This window comes from Barbus barbus (assembly GCF_936440315.1).
Source record: "Barbus barbus genome assembly, chromosome: 13".
NCBI lineage: Eukaryota > Metazoa > Chordata > Actinopteri > Cypriniformes > Cyprinidae > Barbus > Barbus barbus.
In genome coordinates this window covers 8,639,123-8,659,970 of record NC_136741.1, presented here as the reverse complement: position 1 = coordinate 8,659,970, position 20,848 = coordinate 8,639,123, and the positions used below count along the sequence as shown (strand labels likewise).

Genomic DNA, 20,848 nt, shown 5'->3' with positions numbered 1-20,848 from the left:
GGCCTAATTCCATAAATAATGAGATTACTCTGGCAGGGTACAGCAAGATAATATAGTGAAATTATTAAGATATGTTTCCACCCTTACCAGGGAATATTCACCATGGTTATCAGATGTTGGATCAGTGTAAAACTAGATTACTGGGGAAGAAATTGGCTTATGGCTCCCTCTTGTGGTAACACTTTAAATTAAACTCTCATTTGTTATATGCAGAAAAATGTCCGATTCCTAAATCACAGAAACTCACATCTTTATAGCAGTTGTAAGTCCCTATTTAGCGACTTTATTTATTTATTTACTTTTTACCGAAAACAAACAAAAACAATGACTTCAGAATTCACGTTTGATGTTCTACTGCATATTATGTTGTAAAATAAAATGTAAATCGAAACCGTAAAATAATAATACTACTAATAATAATTGGACATCCCGAAGGAGCCCATAACTTGAAAGTGCGGATGTTTCCTTAAAGGACTACAAACTTAAATATCTAACATTCTAACGAAACTCCATAAATTAGGAATAATTTACTGAATTTTTAAAGAACTTGTTTTCTGTTTTAACGACATTAATGCTAAAACTAAATTTATTAGGCAACCCTTTTCGGTTTTAGGTTTAAGTTTAAAGCCAGAGCCCACCCTCATCACGTGGCCGGATGTATTTCGGTGGAGAAACAGGAAGCGTTACCGCAGGGAGGTGGAGTGGGGCGCTTGAATGAAACGGGCAGGCCGTGAAAACGCTGCCATCTCTCAAATCAGGACAGCACTGGCCACGGCTGGGGTACGATATGCACTCGGCTTTTCTTTAACATCACCTGCGCTCTCTGCATGCTGCTACACACAGACATACACACGACGAGACACGTAGGCTGTGTGTTAAACCTAGCGAACTGTCTACCAGCACAGCTTTAATGGCATAACAGGCGCATATTCGGAAAATCCCCCAAAATATTTTTAGATGGGCATCTCACTAGGCTTTGAAGCACTGCCATGGCCTCCCATGATCAAATCCCTTCTGTCTGTCGTTCATGAATATGCTCATACTGGGCTGGTGTGGATGTGAAGCTGGTGCTTCAAAGAGGAATTAAGTGTTGATTATTCTTGGTATGGTTTTGCTAGCGTAGTCTTTGGCTGCTTTGACAGAAATGTATCTCGCATACAACTTTGTATTACTAAAAATAAATACCTTTTGCGTTTTGGAGAGGAACGGGACAGGTCTGTAATGGACCTGTGTGTAATACAAACCACAGGTTGATAGACACCTGTTCTTATGCTTGAATGTCAGAGCTGTGATTTATTGCTAAATTATAACACTAAGTGACACTAATTAGCCATTTTGCGTTTGTTTACAATATTGTTCATATTTGTTGTCAGTGCATGTTGTGTCATCTTGCCAAAGAGAAAAACAGAAACAAAATCCTTTAGTTTAGACTTGCATTGACAACAAACGTGAACTATATTATAAAACATATTATAAATACCTTATATTAATAACAAAAGCTAAAATAATAATAGCAAAATGTTTAGTTTAGACTCGTACAGCAATGAAGGGAATGTTCATTATATTGTTTGCATTCTTTTTAATGTCTTTAATATTATATTATTATTATTATTATATGCTTTGTAGCACAGATTTGCACATATTTGTTGTCAATGTATGTCTAAACTGAAGGGTTTGTTTCTGTTTTCTCTGTCTTGCCACATCTACAACAAGAGAGAGAAAACAGAAACAAAACCTTTAGTTGCACTGAACACAAAATATAAGCAATTTTATAAAGCACTTATTACTGCTATTTAAATGTATTATTATAAACCTTTAATTTAGACTTGTACAGCGGGACAGAAAAACTTTTTTTTGTATAATTTTGAGTTTATTTATTATTAGAATTAATGATAAAATGTCTTTATAAAATTCTTTATAATATTGCTCATACTTGTCAGTGCAAGTCTAAACTTAGACAATGACTTTGTCTAAAGTTGGACTTTGTTTCTGTTTTCTCTCTCTCTCTGTAGATGTGGGTGGCATCATGAGCGTGAAAGCTTTTGAGCTGGTTCCCGCCGTGGAGCGGGAGCAAGTGATGGGAGAGAAGGTGCGAATAACCATCGAATGCATAGACTGCTGTGGCAAACACCTTTACCTTGGCACCAATGACTGCTTCATCCATCACTTCCTACTAGAAGAGCACACTACAGCCAAAGGTAAGCTGGCCTATAATGCCCAGAAGCTCCTCCACAAATACCTGGGCCTGAAGAAGCCAGTGGTGGAGCTGAAGGCTGCCTCTGCGTTGGAACGTCTAATTGTCCTCTGTGACTCAACCATCACTGTTGTGGACATGGTTACTCTGGAGCCTGTGCCCACCGGAGGCACAAAGCTCAAAGGTGTGACTGCGTTTTGTATCAACGAGAATCCAGTGACGGGGGATGCGTTCTGTTTGGAAATGGCGGTGGTTTTGGCACGCAGACGGGCTGTCCAGATCTGTATGGTCCGTGAGGACAGAGTGCAGATGTTAAAGGAAGTGACCACACCAGAACAGCCCTGTGCACTGAGCCTGGATGGATACAATATCTGTCTAGCCCTGTCCACGCAGTATATGATTCTCAACTACAGCACAGGAGCCTCTCAGGACCTGTTCCCTTACGACTGTGAAGAAAGGAAACCCATTGTGAAGAGGATTGGCCGGGAAGAGTTTCTCCTGGCTGCTCCAGGCGGGCTTGGTGAGTTAAATGACCAAAAATGGCATTGATCAGTACATGCACCTCGACGTTCTATTCACATTTTAATACAAGCTTGTGCCAGCATGAGGCTTTTCTTTTCCTTATTGAAACGTTTTAGTCATCAATGATATTTAGGGGATCTTCACTGGAAGTTTTCAGTCAGATCTGTGACTGAATATTTAGATATTGTCATAACTTTTATGGTTTAGGAGATATTAACATAAATTAAAATATGTGCTTGAATAAATATAACATTTCATTCTAAAATTAGTTTATTGTAAAAAAAAAAATAGATTCTGCTGTCAGTGGAGTGCAGCAGTGATGACTTTTGTCGTAGGAAATTAAGTTTGATTCTTACCATCATGATAATCTTTAAAAATAAATACAACTTTTATTTTTAAACCTAAAAATAATCAACTGAAGTAAAAAGCTGCACATAAGCTATAAACGAACAACACCATGGTCACATGACTAACATCACCACCATCCATTAAGCTTCCAACAACTCCTTCAGTCTCTATTTATAAAATAAAAAATGAAATCCTGGACGGTTTGAGTTAGAATTGTTTGCAAGAGTGTGATTAGTGAGTAGATGAGTTTACCTGTTTTGCATGATGTTAAATGTCCCCCACTTAGCCACGTGTTAGCAACCGGCTTTTTCAAGACAAGTACTACTGATTTAATGTTGAAAAATAAAACATGAAAATTTCTTGTGCTTATGTTAACCACAGACCTTATTTCAGGCTTTCAACCAAAAACCCATTTAAAACCCCATTGACTTCAGAATAATGGAACCATACATGTGAAGTGGTTGTGGCCTACAAAAATGTCAACCCTGCAAGAGATGCAAACCAATTACTTTTTTCTCCCCCTTTTGGACTTTGGAAGGTAGTGTTTGTGGTGTAAATCTCCGTGAGAATCCCTTTATATTTGCACTAGTGTATTTAAGAAGGAAATGCCTGAGGACTCTGTATCATGAATTGTTTTCTATGGCGAATGCATCTATTATTTGTTTGTTTGTCATTTTTAGTATAACTTTAGCCGCACCCCACCTGAGATATGAATCTGTCTTCTCGGCTATGACTGTCGTCATGACAATCGCTCGTGATAAGTCATGCATCTCTGTATCTTTATCTCTCAGGGATGTTTGCTAATGCAGAGGGTATATCTCAGCGTGCTCCGGTGAGCTGGTCAGAGAGTGTGATTGCGGCGGCTGTGTGTTTCCCGTATGTGGTCGCTCTAGATGAAGGCTTTGTGACAGTTCACAGCATGTTGGACCAGCAGCTCAAACAGACGCTGTCGTTCAGAGATGGACACCTTTTACAGGATTTTGAAGGTAAGAGTGCTGTCCCATACATTTACCATTTTTTATCCTTAAATTGTCCTAATTGTTGGTACTGGTGACATTTAGGCACAGTGTACCTATTTGGCATATGTCTTTCTAGCATTCCAGAGTCAGAAAAGATGTATTTATTATTATTATTATTATTTATTTATTTATTAACGAACAAACTAGCAACCACACGGCATACGCACTTTATTAAAAAAGTCTATTATACTGCATCTTTAAGTGTATTCCACAAAACAAAGTAACAGTTCACACAAATGCACTTTTCCAAAAAACGTAATTTAGCTTCAATGGAACCCCCCCCATCCCCCCACAACAAACAATGTTTATGAACATTGTATAAAAAAATAAATAATGCAGTGGACATGTAAACAGAACAGCACTATATATCTTTTTCTAAATACACATTCACCTAATACATTCACATATTACTGTAAAACTACCAAATGTCAAATGACTTTTTGTTTAGTTTATTGCATCAGTCTAAATTATTTGCAAAATAGACTCTTATTCTCAATCCCAGGTGTCATTGCACTGATTCAGTCAGACAACTCATTTCCAAACGGAATCAGCTCATATGATCAACTCACTTGATGATTCATAGGTTATGATTTAAATATGAAAAATATGAAAAAATTCTGCTCCAATCATGTAAAATAAGTAAAAAAAAAAAGTTTATAATTGGGTGCGTAGATTCAATCAATAGAGAAAAAGCAAAGGCAAAAAATCTGCACACCAAACAAAATGCAAAGTTCATGGTCCTTTTGAACAAAAATGTATTTCTGAAGATTTACTAAGATATAACTGAAGATGCAGTGCAGCAAGGACTGAAACGTTAGCTTTTTTGTGTTTGTGCAGTCACTTTTTTTTGTTTGTGCACTTTAGTTTTTGTTGTCACCCTCATGTTAATCTTCAGGAATAAATATTTAATGAATCTTGAACTTTGCATTTTGTTTGGTGTGTGGATTTTTTTGCCTATGATTTAAAGATGCAAATTTGGAAGGTTAGTCAAATCGAAATCATTCTGACTGATTGTTTATATGATATGTAGTTGACATATCCACAACAGAAAAATTGTCAAAAACCTGTAGAAAACACTGTAAAGAAACAGCATAAATGGCACCGATTTAAACATTTCTATATTAAGATCTCAGGTGTCTTGCTAGTGCTGCAGTCTAGTGTTTTACCAGTATTGATTTCTCTGACGTGCTGAGGTAAATTTCCCTTCAAAGCAGCAAGGAAATTTTCTCCTGTCAAGTCTCGCTAAAGCTTGATAGGGCTTGAATCAGGATGAAGAAAACCAGACTCGTTCACATTTAATAAAGCAAGCAGTGCAGAGAATGTAGTGAAGGCAATTTACTCAGGAGCTCCTGATGTAATGTGTTATGACAAGCTCAGATCAGGTCAGTCGCCATACATCTTGCGTCAAAAACTCATTATCGTGCCGATCACAAGCTTGATTATTTTTCAGTTGATTATCATGTTCGACCACCGGCGCTCACACATCCTCGTGTCTTATCAATGTGCTGTACTTTATACTGAAGATGCAGTGCAGGGGTGGATAAGACACATGCCTTTGCAGTGGTGCAGTGGTGATGGCGCAGTGGATAAGACACATGCCTTTGGTGTGAGAGACCCGGGTTCGAATCCACTGTGAGACACCAATGTGTCCCTGAGCAAGACACTTAACCCCTAGCTGCTCCAGAGGCGTGCGACCTCTGACATATATAGCAATTGTAAGTCGCTTTAGATAAAAGCGTCAGCTAAATGAATGAATAAATGTAAAATGTAAATACTAGAGCATTTGTTTTCATAAATGTGGCTTGTAGTGAAATTGGTGTTTTATGTAAACACCTGTCATCCCTTTCATATCACTCAATGTTCCTCAATGCTTTGAACTATAGGTACATCAGCTACAGCATTCAAGTAATGCAGTGCTCAAAGTTCTGATAATAATCATCTAATGAATGTCTTTTTGTGTCCACTTCATAAAGAAACTCTAAATTCTTTATTTCTGATGCCCTCTCTCAGGTAAGGTGGTGTTGGCCTCTTCAAAAGCGGTGTATATACTGGTTCCTCTCCCTCTGGAGCATCAGATCCAAGACCTGTTGGCAAGCCATCGAGTCGAAGAGGCCCTGACCCTCACCGAGGCGGCACAGAGAAACATTCCCAAAGAAAAATATCAGGTACACCAAACTGGTGAAGAAACAAGAGTGTTTCTCTCAATTGGGGAAAGGATTTTTATTGACGATTTTCTTTTTATGTTGTAGATATTGCACAAAAGAATTCTCCAACAAGCAGGATTCATCCAGTTTGGCCAGCTTCAGTTTTTAGAAGCAAAAGAGCATTTTAGGTGAAGTGTATCATTTTGTCATGTAATTAATACTGTTAATTGCCGCTCAGACCCAGATGTTTCAGAGGATGACTGAATGGAGTTAATTAACTTCTTTGCTAATTGCTTCTTATCCCTCTGTGCACCTGACCCTAATCGCCGTATGCTAATGGATGGAGAACAGTAACTTGTCTAACAGCTGAATAAATGGCCGACATAAATATCAGTGGATCTAGCATGTTGAATTCTGCATGTATTTTAAGCCTCTACATCTATCATACAGCAAGAACTAGTAATCTATTTAAATCACTGATTGCTAATACTACTGTAATATTCCACTTAGATGGTATGGAGAAGGTGCATCTAGAATGATTTACTATATAAAAACATGGTCTTCATTAAAACTTTGAATAGAATTGAGCAAATGGTCAGTTTCCACCCATATTATTATAGTATTATTAATTGGTATTTACTCATTTAAAAATATATATTTTCAGTTTTCATTTTATTTTAGTATTTTTTTGTGCTTTTGTCAGTTTTATTATTATTTTTTTTAAATGGTAATTTATTCAGTACTACTTACAGTACAATTTCATTTCTAAATTTTTACGTATTTAAGTTAATATTTGTTTTATTTCAGCTTTGTTTCAACTAATGGAAATTATTATTAATTGTTTTAGTTTTAATTAACAACAACAGTTTTCTTTTAAATTATTTATTTATTTTTTTATTTTAACTTAATATGGCGGGGGTTTTTTTATAATAAAATGCTAAAAAATAAAAGGTTAATAAATGTAATAAAATAATAACTTTAATAATGCGCTAATTTATATCAGACTCTTTAAAATATCTTTTTTTTTTTTTTTTTCTGATGCCCATTTTAGGAAAGGACAGCTGGATGTACGGGAGCTGATCTCTCTTTATCCGCTGCTCCTTCCCGCCTCTTCCTCTTTCACGCGTTGCCATCCACCACTTCATGAATTTGCTGACTTGAACCACCTGACGCAAGGAGACCAGGAGAAGGTACAACGCTTCAAACGTTTCCTCATTAGCTACCTGCACGAGGTGCGTAGCAGCAACAGCGCTAATGGTTTCCGTGAAGATGTAGATACTGCATTGCTGAAGCTCTACGCAGAGACTGGCCACGAGAGTCTCCTGGACTTACTGGCCTCCGATAATGCCTGCGTCCTGGCGGACAGCGCCCCCTGGCTGGAGAAGCATCACAAGTGGGTACTCGCTTTTATTTTTTCTTTGAGTAGCTATTGATCAGAAGATTCCGTCCATTTTTGACAGTTTATTTTTGCATGAAATCTAAAGATGATGTTCCAAAGATGATGCTTGCGATGCCTTTGCTGGGCATCACGTGTTGTAGTATTTTGGTTGGTGTCTCATAAACCATCATGAATCATGATGCATTAATCATCCATGCCCTCTATCCTTTTATTCACTGCAGTTACCGTGGCAGCACATGAATTAAAGCTTTAATAAATATCAGTGGTTGACGAAGGTTAAATAACTTTTGCTTGCATTAACAAATCTTAATGTGTGTGAATTGACTGTTAATGTTTTTTCTCTCTGTTCAGGTATTTTGCTCTTGGGCTTCTGTATCGCTACAATGGTCAAGATTCTGTTGCTTTACAGGTGAGTTCTGATTGCTGATGTGCTGTTTGATTGTGGTGACAGCTTAGTCTAAGTTTGCTGCCAGTGTTAAAGGGGACATATTATGCCCCTTTTTATAAGATGTAAAATAAGTCTCTGATGTCCCCAGAGCGTATATGTGAAATTTTAGCTCAGAATACCCCTCAGATAAATTTTTATAGCTTGTTAAAATTGCCATTTTTAGGGTACGTCAAACACGCTGCTTTTGAATATGTTGCTTTAAATGCAAATGAGCTGTTGCTCCCAGAGAAGAGGGCGGAGCTTCAAGAGCTCAAGCTCTGGCAATAGCAGTGATAGCCTTTGCAAATAAACATTCCACTATTAGTACAAGCCTGTTATCTTTACAGAAAACATACTGTTTCAAAGGCAGTCATTTGATTATACTGTGCATAATAAATTTGCGTTTATGAATTACACAGACGGGGAGCACGGCGGAATAAAAATAAAAACATAGCTGGTCTCATGCTATCACAAACTTTATAAGTCCCACTTTTGATTTTGAGCTCATATGCAACTTTTAACTACCACATTCCTATTCACAATCATTCTGATAGCACTTGAAGGCAGCATCAGCAAAAACAGGCAGAGACAATGATAGCTTTAGCAATTAGCCTTACAGAGTGCCAAGAAGCTCTTTCAGAAAGGCAATTTGGAAAGCAAACGCGTGATACTTGCTTTGTCTTACTTTGGACGTTCATGCACAAAGTGTTGGTATTGATTCCTAAACATTTAGGAGATGTTACAAATTTTTTCCGATATATTTCCTTCGAGAATTAAATTTAACCACAGTGTCCTCTGCTCAGGTGAGGGGATTATTGCGACTCCTATGTTCATTAGTGCATCCCAAAACACAACACTTGTAAAGCCTCTTTTTCTATATATCTCCAGTAATGGCGAACCGCAGCTTCTCACTCAGGGCTGTGTGTATGCTAACAGGGCAGAGAGCATCACAAATGGGTGGGACTTTTTCCCCTCGGTGACGTGAACAGAGGGAGAATCTGAAACAGCTCTTTTGAAGAGACTGTTCATGATTTATTGGTTTTATAAAAAAATGAGCTGGTGGATTTTTACCATTATAGGCTGGTTGTTTTCACACACTGCAGCCACACAACTGTGTTCAAACACCTTATAAAAGTGATTTTTGCATAATAGGTCCCCTTTAAAAGAATATTCTAGGTTAAAGGGATAGTTCACCCAAAAAATAAAATTTTGTCATTAATAATTACTCTGTCATGTCGTTCCGAACCTGTTAGACCTTCGTTCATCTTCAGAACAGAGATATTTTTGATGAAATCTGAGAGCTTTCTGACCCTTGAACCCACATTCAAGGCTCAGGTAGTAAGGGCATCGTTAAAATAGTTCATGTGACAACAGTGGTTCAAACGTAGTTTTATGAAGCTATAAGAATACTTTTTGTGTGCAAAGAAAAAAACGTCTTTATTCAACAAGTTCTTCTCTTCCATGTCAGTCTCTGCCGCATGTTCATGACCGTACCACGACGCATGTGTGAGGTGCTGCTGATGCAGTAGCTAGCATTCTGACGTAGAACCAGAGGCGTCATGCCCATTCAAAGTGAGGAGGCACATGCCCCCTCAGATTTTTGTGCACAGCTTCCAAAAGACAAAAAACAACTCAATAATATTTCCTATATTTGATACCATCACACCAGCATGATTAAATCGTTGAGCACGTCCTATCATCAGCTGCTAAATTCAAATCTGCGTTCGCTGAGCCAGAGACAGGCACGTTTTTACAGCACTGCATTATAACCAATCTCACACGATGCTGTTGAGCTTATGAATGCAATGGCCAATCAGGTGTTCAGATGAGTCAAATGCTGGTGTTTTCTTCACTCACTCGCTAACTCATTACCTCTTTCTGGTGAGGTTTTCTTAAGGGTTTGGAATGACATGAGGGTGAGTAATCAATGACAGAATTTTCATTTTCATCTCTTTAAATAGTATTTAATGTCATCATATTTGACCTGACATCATATGTGGCATGCTGTTGATTACTACAGAAAAAAAAAAAAAATTCCTTAGTGTCACATGATCCAGCATTCTAATATGCTGATTTGATTTGAACTCGAAACTTTTTTTTAAGTGATCAATTTTGAAAACATTTGTGCTGCTTGTTTGTTTTTTGTGGAAACCATGATGCAACAGCATTTATTTGAAATAGAAATCTTTTGCAACATTATTAATGTTTTTATTGTCACTTTTGATAAATTGAACGCATGTTCAATAAATAACAGCATTAATTTCTTAAAAAAATACAATAACGTTTTTACTTTTGTTTACTTAAATTCACACGCTTAATGCAGAAATTGTGCACTGTTCATTTGATAAGGATTTTTCTGTAAATTTTGGAACTCAGTGTAGAGTAACCACTTCTGTAATCAGCAAATCTGATACGGGCAATCTATAAATGTGAGAGATAATCAATAAATGGCCACATATTGGCCAGTTAATCTGCCTGGATGAAATATTGGTCTGTCAATGTTTACTGGTGTGATAAAATTGCTTACCTGTCTTGTCTGTCTAAAACATACAGTATATACATTTTTTCTGTTTGTATCATAATCAGCTAAAAAGTAGTTGTAATAAAAGCAAGTTGTTCTATTTACTTCCACAGTGGGGGAAGTAGAAGGAATGTTACTTCAGATGCTGTCAATATATGCTTAAGGTGTATTTAACATTGAATATTAATTTTAAGCAAGATGCCGTTTTATTTTAATAACTTCACAGTTGGATACTCTCTCAGGTATTGGATGTCTAAGAGCATTTTTTTGGTCCTGTCCTGTTATAGATGTGGGTAAAGATTGTCAATGGCGATCTTCAGGACTCAACACGACCAGATCTGTTTGAGTATGTTGTGGATTTTCTTAGTTTTTGCTCCAATCTCGATCTTGTGTGGCGGCATGCAGACTGGGCACTACAAAAGGATCAAAAGGTTTGGACTTTATATTATCATTTACCCACAGAATAGTTATTGGGATGTAATTGAATAGCTCTCTTTATCTTTTAAATACAGATTGGTGTGCAGATCTTCACCAAACGGTTTACTTCAGAGGAGAAGACGGGCCAGTTAAACCCAGATGACGTGATCACGTATTTGCAGAAGCACAGTCAAGCCCTTCTGCTCTACCTGGAACATCTTATTCTTGAGAAGAGACTGCAGGTAAATCATCACTGTGCCAAAGCATTTTTAATTCTTTAGTCCAGTGCTGTACCTATGCTAAAAGTTTCCCTACACTTTGTGTGTTGTGTCTCTGTTGTTCCAGAAAGAGAAGTATCACACACATCTAGCTGTGCTGTATGCAGACAGAGTGCTGGGCCTGATCTCACGACCGTCAGCCACTGATGACCAGCTGTCTGCTACCCGCCATAAACTACAACGGTTACTGAAAGAGTCTAATCTATACAGGGTCCAGTTACTACTAGGTAGGTACCCTGTGCCTGTGTCTGTTCTCCAATAGACATATTAGGTTTTTATTTTAATGTCAGAAACACTGACCATTTGGTTGTAGTATACTTAATTGTCTCCTTAGGAAAAGAACATCAACAGCAGAGGGGTCTTCTCAGTGCAGAGTGCTTTGGTTTACAGTATTATATGCATTTTGGGAACACAGTGTCTACTAGATGTACTCTAGATGGTTTCCCCCTTTGTAAAAATCGCCAAATAAAGCACCAAAGAAAGGGACAGAGGCTCGAGCCTCTTTAAAGCAGAGGTTTTTCAGCATTACGCTAGATTTCACTAGAATTTTCCGTCAAAATAACACATGAAAGTTAAGACAAATATTTTACTATTGTAATATTTCACTTTAAAAATGCTCCGTTATTTTTTTGTTGTTTCTTTTTTACAGTACAAATAGTGATACTCTGGCAGAAATGAATTAGTCTTGACAGAAATTAATTTATTATAAGAACTATAATTTTTTTTTTTTTTTTATAATATTATTAATTTAATTATTTAATTTAATAATAATTTTTTTTGTATTTTTTTTTTTTTTCGTCCAAGTTGTAGCCGTTAGAGATTTTTATGAAATAACGGCAACACTTTAGTATAGGAACCAATTCTCACTATTAACTAGTTGCTTATTAGCATGCCCATTATTAACATATTGGCTGTTTATTAGGGTTTATAAAGCGCACATAGTGCATGACCATATTCCCCATCCCTCACCCAGTACCTAAACTTAACAACTACCTTACTATTAATAAGCAGCAAAATTAGGAGTTTGAGGCAAAAGTCTTAATTAATGGCTTATTCATATCGAGAATTGGACCTTTAAAAAAAAAAAAGTGTGACCAAAATAACATTATTCAACAAATTCCAATCGCAATGTACACCCACACCACTTCATTAGGTATACCTGTTCAAGTACTCATTAATGCAAATCTGTGCATGGTCAAGACAATCTGCTGAAGTTCAAACTGAGCATCAGAATGGGGAAGAAAGGTCATTTAAGTGGCTTTAAAAGTGACATGGACAGGCTGATCTGAGTATTTCAGAAACTACTGATCTGCTATGATTTTCACACACAACATCTGAAGGGTTTAAAGAGAATCTGAAGTCAAAAGGTCATCCGATAAAGTGGCCAGAGGTGTAAAGAGCTGTAATATGGTTTCAGTGTCATCTGCTTGTATGCTTGTAGGTAAAATTCAGGACTCCGAGCTGCTGCTGCTTGAGCGAGCTACACTACATGGGAAATTAGATGAACATGACAAGGCCTTGCACATTCTAGTGCACCAGCTCAAAGACTCGGCTGCAGCGGAGGAATACTGCTCTTGGGCCTCTGCGTCTCATGACCTGCCCTACCGTCAGAACCTTTTCCACCAACTCTTGAGTGTTTACTTGGACCCGGACGTGCCGGGAGGGGCACAAACAGTAGCTGCTGTTGACTTGCTTAACCGGAACGCTGACGTTTTTGATGCAGTGCGTGTGTTAAAGCTCCTCCCAGAGGAGTGGTCTCTACCGTTACTCCGTCCTTTCCTGTGCGGGGCGCTGAGGGCCAGTGTACATGCACGGTGCACTTCCCAGGTTGCAGTGGGGCTGGCCAGAGCACAAAATCTCCAGCTTCAGCATGACAGGGTGAGTTCTCAAGATTTATGTTTTTATTTTCAGTGTCAGCACAGAGTCAAGTCACAGTCTATTCATTTAATCAAGATCAGAAATCGGAATCAAAATTTATTTTAATGTATTTAGGAGGATAAAACTGTCCAGATAATTGAGTAGTTTTTTTTTCTTTTCTTTCTTGTATTACTATTTCATAGAAAAATACACAAACAAAACTGCTTGACTATTAATTAATATTTGGAAAAACTTTTGTATGAAAAAGTCATATTTCATTTCATTTCATTTCATTTATTTATTCTCTTTTCATGGTAATGCAACACGAAATGCCAAAACAATCCAATGACACAACAAAAATACATTCCATGACAAGAAGAATAGGAGTAGGATGAAGAAAAAAAATCTTATAAACTCCTACCCCATTCTTATATTAAGAAAATTACAAATTAGATGGCCTCACCGACATGAAAAATAAAATAACAAAATAGCCCAGACCAAATGTAATCTACTTTCAATTTTAACAATTTTCCCTTTTTTAAAATTTATTTATTTATTTTTTATTATTATTAATTCTGCTTACACAACATTAAACAAACAAAAACAACAATGATACAATAATGACAACTCTGACAACGAAAACAACGACGAGACCATCATTAACCCTCATCTTTGTACAAGTGAAGTATCTTCTGTTTATACTTATATTTAAATTGAAGAATATTTGAACAACATTTTAGATCATTTTCTAGTAAATTCCATCTTTTCACACCGGAAACTGAGACACACATTTGTTTGAGGGTATTTCCAGCAAAAGGTTGTTTAAAATCATTATTTCTTCTGCTTGTCTCACTATTCACAGTAAAAAGGGTTTGCAATCCATCCGGTAACAGGCAATGTTTTGCTTTATGAACAACTAATAAAGTTTGTAAAGAAACCAAGTCCTTCAATTTAAGTAATCCTGACCTCAGAAACAGTCCTGTAGTATGTTCTCTTGGAGCAACGCCATTAATTATTCTTATGGCCCTTTTTTGCAAAATAAATAAGGGCATTAAATTAGTGAAATATGAATTACCCCATACCTCCAAACAATACATCAAATATGGCAAAATAAAGGAACAATATAGGATTCTCATTGCCTTATAATTTAACATAAACTTTACTTTACTCAAAACGGCAATGTTTTTACAAATTTTATTTCTTACATAAGCTATGTGTGACTTCCATTTAAATTTTTCATCAATGAGTACTCCTAAAAACCTAAATTCTGACACTCTCTCAATATTTATTCCATTTAAAGTCAAACGAACAGTATCAGGGCATTTTTGATTTGTAAACAACATAAATTTTGTTTTTTTTAAGTTTAACGATAGTTTATTTTTATTAAACCATTTCTGAAGTACGACCAATTCTTGTTCAATAGTTTTCATTAATATTTTTAAGTTCTTCCCCGATACAAAAAAATTTGTATCATCCGCAAAAAGAACAAAACGTAAAATCTTTGATTCATCACAGAGATCATTAATATATAAAGTAAATAATTTAGGCCCCAGCACAGAGCCTTGAGGGACTCCACACTGCATTGTTTCCAACTTAGATTCATGGCCTATATACTCTACATATTGTTGTCTATTTTCTAAATAACTAATAATCCAGTTTAATACTACACCTCTAATTCCATATGTCTGTAATTTAGATATCAATATACCATGATCAAGAGTGTCGAAAGCCTTTTTAAGGTCAATAAAAACTCCAACTGTGTAATTTTTATGCTCCAATTCTGTGATAATGTCCTCTGTGATTTTCATCAAAGCCATAGCTGTTGAGCGGGTGCTTCGAAACCCAAACTGATTATCATGTATCAAAGAATGTTTTTCAAGAAAATAATCAAATTTTTTAACAAAAAGCTTCTCCAGAATTTTTGAAAATTGAGAAAGCAAAGATATAGGCCTATAATTTGTAAGACTATGCCTATCACCAGATTTAAAAAGGGGAACAATTTTGGCCACCTTCATTTTATCTGGAAAGGAACCTGTGTTAAAAGACAAATTAATTATATATTTTAATGGTCTAATAATACAACATATAGTTTCTTTGACAATATACATATCTAAGCCATCACTATCACATGAATGTTTACTTTTTAATTTAGAGACAGTGCAAATAATTTCACTCTCACTAACTTCGTCAAAAAAAAGGGATTGCATAACTCTGCTTTCTCCTGTCCAGCTTTTATTTTCATTATGTAATGGTATAGTTTTGGCAAGATTTGGACCAACATTAACAAAAAATGAATTAAATTCATCAGCCATTTTTTCACCACTTATCTCAATATTCTGTTCATTCATTAAGTATAATGGCTGACTATAATTAATTTTACTGCCCATAACCTCCCTTAAGACTTTCCACATTCTTTTGATATTACTTTTATTTTCCATCAACACATTTGTATAATAATCTTTCTTTGCACGTCTCATTATAGTAGTCAACTTATTTTTATAGGCTTTATATTTTTTTTCTGCATTTACTGTCCGATATTTTACAAAGTCCCGATAAAGCTTATTCTTCTTTTTACAAGATTTCAATATACCCTTCGTTAACCAAGGTTTATTATTATTTCTTACTTTATCATTCAATATTTTTATTGGGCAATTTTTATTATATAACCATAAATACTTTTTAAAAAATAATTCATAAGCCTTATTTACATTATTCGTATTATAAACATTATCCCAGTGTTCTTTCATAAGATCATCCCTAAATCTATTTAGTGTTTCCTCAGTTCTTAACCTAGTAACTTTACTAAACTTTTCTTTATTTGTTTTTATTTCACAAAAATTTGTTACAAATATTGGTAAATGATCCGTTGTATCATTTATCAAAAGACCACTTTTGACCGTTTTTTCAAATATATTTACAAAAATGTTATCAATTAATGTGGCACAACTGGAGGTTATTCGGCTAGGCCTAGTAATGGTAGGATAAAGGCCTCTGCTGTACATTAAATCTAGAAAATCTAAACTACTAGTATGATTAGACACATTCAAGAGATTTATATTGAAGTCCCCACAAATTACAGACACTTTATTTTCATTCATCCCAACTAATAATTGCTCCAGCTTGTTATTAAATACTGTAATGCTAGACCCTGGAGTTCTATATATACATGTAACAACAATATTCCTCTGTTTCTTCATTTCAATCTCAACAGTTAAACATTCCATTAAATCTTCTATTGCAGTAGTCATACACTCAATTGTTTTACATTTCAGATCACTACTAACATATAGAGCAACCCCCCCTCCTCTCTTATAAATCCGATTAACATAAAACAATTCATAACCCTCAAAATGAAATTCCACACCTTTCTCATCCGTTAACCAAGTCTCAGACAAAGCTATAACAGTAAATTTATTTTGTAAAGTGTTCAAATAATCATGTATTTTACTAAAATTTGAATAAAGGCTTCTACAATTCAAATGAATAAGAGAAAATGAACCAGCCGTTTCTATATTACTAGTAAATTCTGCGTCTGTATAATATTTACATGTATCATTTATGTTTGGAAAAAGATTTGACTCCGAGTCCAGTTCATCATGGTCATAGACACATCCTTCTGAATTTTCAGCTTGTGTAGGGATATGTTCACACACTGTGGACATTGCACTCAATTATACAAATTAGTGCTTGCCACAATGTTATCTCCACATACCTTATTCGTCATGTGTCTTTTCATTTTCATAACTGTCCAAGGAAAGTCGAAGAGATTCAACGCTGGCTGTTATTTCCCCAGCAGGAGCATGTTTGCTCCTACTGCGAGTGGACTGCCATCCTACAGCCCGCAAAGCGGAGTCCCAATCCGGCTCTTTTCTTGGAACTTCCATCATTACGCCAAAGTCCTTTAGACCCTCAGCTGCTTTTCGTGGGTTTTCAAAAATCTTAGTCTTTCCATCCTGCAGAAACAGCATGAGTTTTGCGGGGTAGAGAATGCGAGACTTGATTTTTCGCTCTTGGAGTTGTTTCCTTGCGCTCCTGTATTTTGCGCGCTCCTTAAAAACTTCGGTGGTGTAATCCTCATCAAAGTATATCCGTTGATCCTTGATCCGAATGTCCTTTAGAGACCATGCAGCATATAACACTCGTTGTTTCTCCTTAAAACTACGGAAACAAACAATGATTGATCTGGTGATGTCCGTAGCACGTCCCGTGGAGACACCTGTTGCTACGGCGCGATGCGCCCTTTCAATGTAAATCTCTTCCCGGATATTAAGTTGCTCACGAATAAGCTTTTCTATAAACTCAATCATATTACTTCCTTCTATTTTTTCCGGTACAGAGTAAATTCTTAAATTATTTCTCCGTGAACGGCTTTCCAGACCCTCACACTTCTCCTCAAGGTACTTTTGTTTGCGCATCAGATGAAACAGCACCTTAGTCAAATCCATGTTACGATCCTCGTTGTCCGCAATCCTCTGTTCGGCGTCATTCACCCTTGTCTTTAATTCTTCAAAGTTCACTTTTATATCGCTCACCTCCTTCCTCAGCACACCAAAATTTTCAGCCGTTTCAGTTCGAAATAATTTGAGTTCCTTCAGTATTTCTGAAGTATTATCGGCGCTACCAGCGCCCTTTCCCTCCAGGCAGATTTGGTTTTCTGGCGCGATATCCAACAACTCGCCTCGTCTTTGATTTGGTTTTGGCATTATTTGGCGCTCTTTTTTTCTTTAAATGATAACTTAATGGTTCAAGTCGTAATACACTTTATCTGAGTCCGCAAACAGTAGTCAGTCTTTAAGGTTTAAGCTTTTGTTTGTCAGACGTTACACCCTGGCACCGTCTGTTCGGCCATCTTGAAAATGTGAAGTTAAGTTAAGTATATAAGTTGATAAAAAAAAAAAAATTCAGATATCTTGACTTTAATGACAAGGCATGCTTAGTTTAGATCAGTGGTGTAGTGGTGCCAGGAGAAGTGGGTATACTCTTAATTTATGACCCCAATTTTTTTTTTTAAATGGCCCAGCAGACCGGTGTCATAAACAGTGACATGTAAAACTAGTCTTACATATAGTTCACTCCAAAATGGGCCAGTAATATTTGCCCACTGTGACTTAACTTATGCTGCTTGAGTAAGGATCATTATGAAAATCATATTATCCACAGAAGAGGTGCAGATTTTGCAAAACATTTAAATAAATACATAGACTGCAGCAACTGACATTTTGTCAGAACCTCTAGTATATTACATGCTATTTTGTTTTTGTCTGTTCAGAATTGTGGGAGAATTGTGATCTCTATATGAAACAAACAAACAAAAAAATCGTAATTCTCAATCATTTCAGAAGTGATTGGGACAGAAATGTCAAATAATAACATTTTTTGTCTATTTGACAGGTTTTATAACGATTATAAATTATTATTTATTATTACCACGTAAAGTTTTATTTTAATGTTTTAAAAAAAAAATCAAAGTCTATTATGCTTATAAAGACTGAATTTATTTGATCAAGAATATATTTACAATTTAAAATTATTTTCTTTTTTTTTAATACTTTAAAATGTAATTTTATTCTCAGTAATTTTCAGCAGTCATTTCTCCGGTCTTTAGTGTCAAATGATCCTTCAGAAATTTTGTGCTCAAAAACATTTCTTACTATTAGCAGTGATGAAAACCGTTATGTTGCCTAATGTTTTTGTGGAAACTGATATTTTTTCAAGATCTTTTTTTTTTTTTTTGATGAATAGAAAGTTCAAAAGAACAGCATTTATTAGAAATATAAAACTTTTGACTATTTTAAAAAGTTTTTCAAACCAAAATCTTTATAATATAGGTTTTTAAAAGTGTTCCTTTCCTTTTCTAATTGAACATACTTCCAGTAAATGTCATTGACCCACTAACCACTGCATTCTGTGTTGCATAGCTGAAGTATCGAGGCGGCCCGATATTAGTGTCTGAAAAGAAAGGATGCCAGCTGTGCCACAATACCTTTAGTGAGCCAGACTGCGCCTGCTTGCCCGGTGGAAGGCCTGTCCACATTCACTGTGTCGCCAAGAAAGCCCTGAACTTACCAGTAGAGCGGCAACATGAAAATGCCCACCGCAGCAACCACACATGAAGCTGATGAGTACCATGGGGCGGTTGACACAGGCTGGTGTCGCACCTGTACCACACACACGGGGAGAAGGCTGAGTGCATAGGGCAGCCGTACAGAGCCCACGCCAGAGCAATTGGTGCGACTAGGACCTGCAAATGAGTGTATGGATGTCTGAAATACTATTTATTCCATAAGCTCTCTGTGTGTGCACCCAATACTGACAATGAATATGAGAATGTTTTAATGAACGTCAAACAAAAACTCTAAAGAAATCCTGACATTGTCTTTTGGTTGATCTTTTTAGCATCACCTTATGATGACTGGTCCAGTGGCTATCTTTGCTTTTAAATGGATTGTGTCCATAATAACTATTGTTTGCAAACTGTTTGGGGTCTGAATACTAGTGTCTTGACTGTCTGTTCTCTGAGCAGAATTATCAAAAATGAGTGTATGTGATTAAGCTGATCAATAGTTTTCATTAAACAAATAAAACACCAAAGTTACTTGCTCTGTTCTCAGAGAGTGACAAGTTATAGCCTTAAGTGATTACGTCATGATTCATTTAATATTAAAGGGAGTGATGCTCAAAAAAGACTAATTATTTTCATAATTTCACTGAGTATGGTTTGTGGGCATCATACTTACTTTAAACCATTTAATAGAGATAAAAATGGAAGATTTTCCATGTTCATTTATAGTCTGATCTGGAAAAACATAGAATAAACACTGCCTACCTACTTAATAAATGCGTAAAATGACCTCGGCTATGACAAAGAGAAAGGGAGGATGACTTGAGATATTTTTACAGAAACAGTTTAACAAGTTATACTGATAACTGGCTACAAGAATGATAGTAAATTCTATTAAAAAAAATCGTCCCACCATTAAATACATAAATTACTTTGGGTATCATACACAATGCCCGTGTTAATAAAGTGTATGTGCGCTACTGGGTCTTTGCTTTGATTTGCTGATGCATTTTCCCTGGAAAAAGATCCATTCGTCATGTGCAACCAAAGTGTTCCTCACCCTTTACTGTCTAAAGAAGAGAGACTACATTTTTTCAGCTTGAGCAGTTATAAATGGAAATCCTCTGTTGCTACATCTCTTTATATCCACTTAAAGTATTTTATATACAGATACTGGTGTGTACATACTGTATTATTAACTGTTTGTTGCTTTGTAAATCGATGCCAGTGTGGGTGGAATGTACAATGTAAAGACATCCATTTTATTAAAACTATGCCTACATGAATGGAACACACGGTTTGGGATGCACCTTATTCTAATAGAAAAGAGCAGACAGTCATTTAAAAGCCATTAGCTTGAAGAAGACTATGAGGATAGTGGTGGAGGCCGGGGTCTTCAAGGTCATAGCAATGCTGACCAGAGAAGCAGATCAAGTTTCACCTGTATAAAGCTGCTATTTGTTTCAGACAGGCAACAACCGTCCATCGAGCAGCTGAAGTTACAAGCAGTCATGGCAATCACTGTAAGAAAAAAAAAAAATTAGGCAACCAGCTTCAGCATATTTTTGAGTTCTCAATTTATTTTTGTAGGAGATTCTCAACTTTTTGTATAAACTTAAAACAAGTTGAGAAAACCAAAAATCTGCTGAAGCTGGTTGCCT

General features: G+C 36.2%; 1 protein-coding gene across 1 annotated transcript; it reads left to right on the top strand.

The window, feature by feature from the left end:
• Positions 1–667: 667 nt before the first annotated feature.
• Positions 668–20,477, top strand: LOC306878827 (transforming growth factor-beta receptor-associated protein 1 homolog). Its single transcript, XM_079431378.1, has 12 exons — positions 668–780; positions 2,013–2,714; positions 3,856–4,050; positions 6,094–6,248; positions 6,333–6,415; positions 7,279–7,620; positions 7,978–8,035; positions 10,862–11,005; positions 11,087–11,233; positions 11,337–11,496; positions 12,711–13,147; positions 19,045–20,477. Exons 2-12 carry the CDS (start codon positions 2,027–2,029, stop codon positions 19,237–19,239), a joined length of 2,604 nt encoding a protein of 867 aa, XP_079287504.1. The 5' UTR covers positions 668–780; positions 2,013–2,026; the 3' UTR covers positions 19,240–20,477.
• The last annotated feature ends 371 nt before the right edge of the window (positions 20,478–20,848 follow it).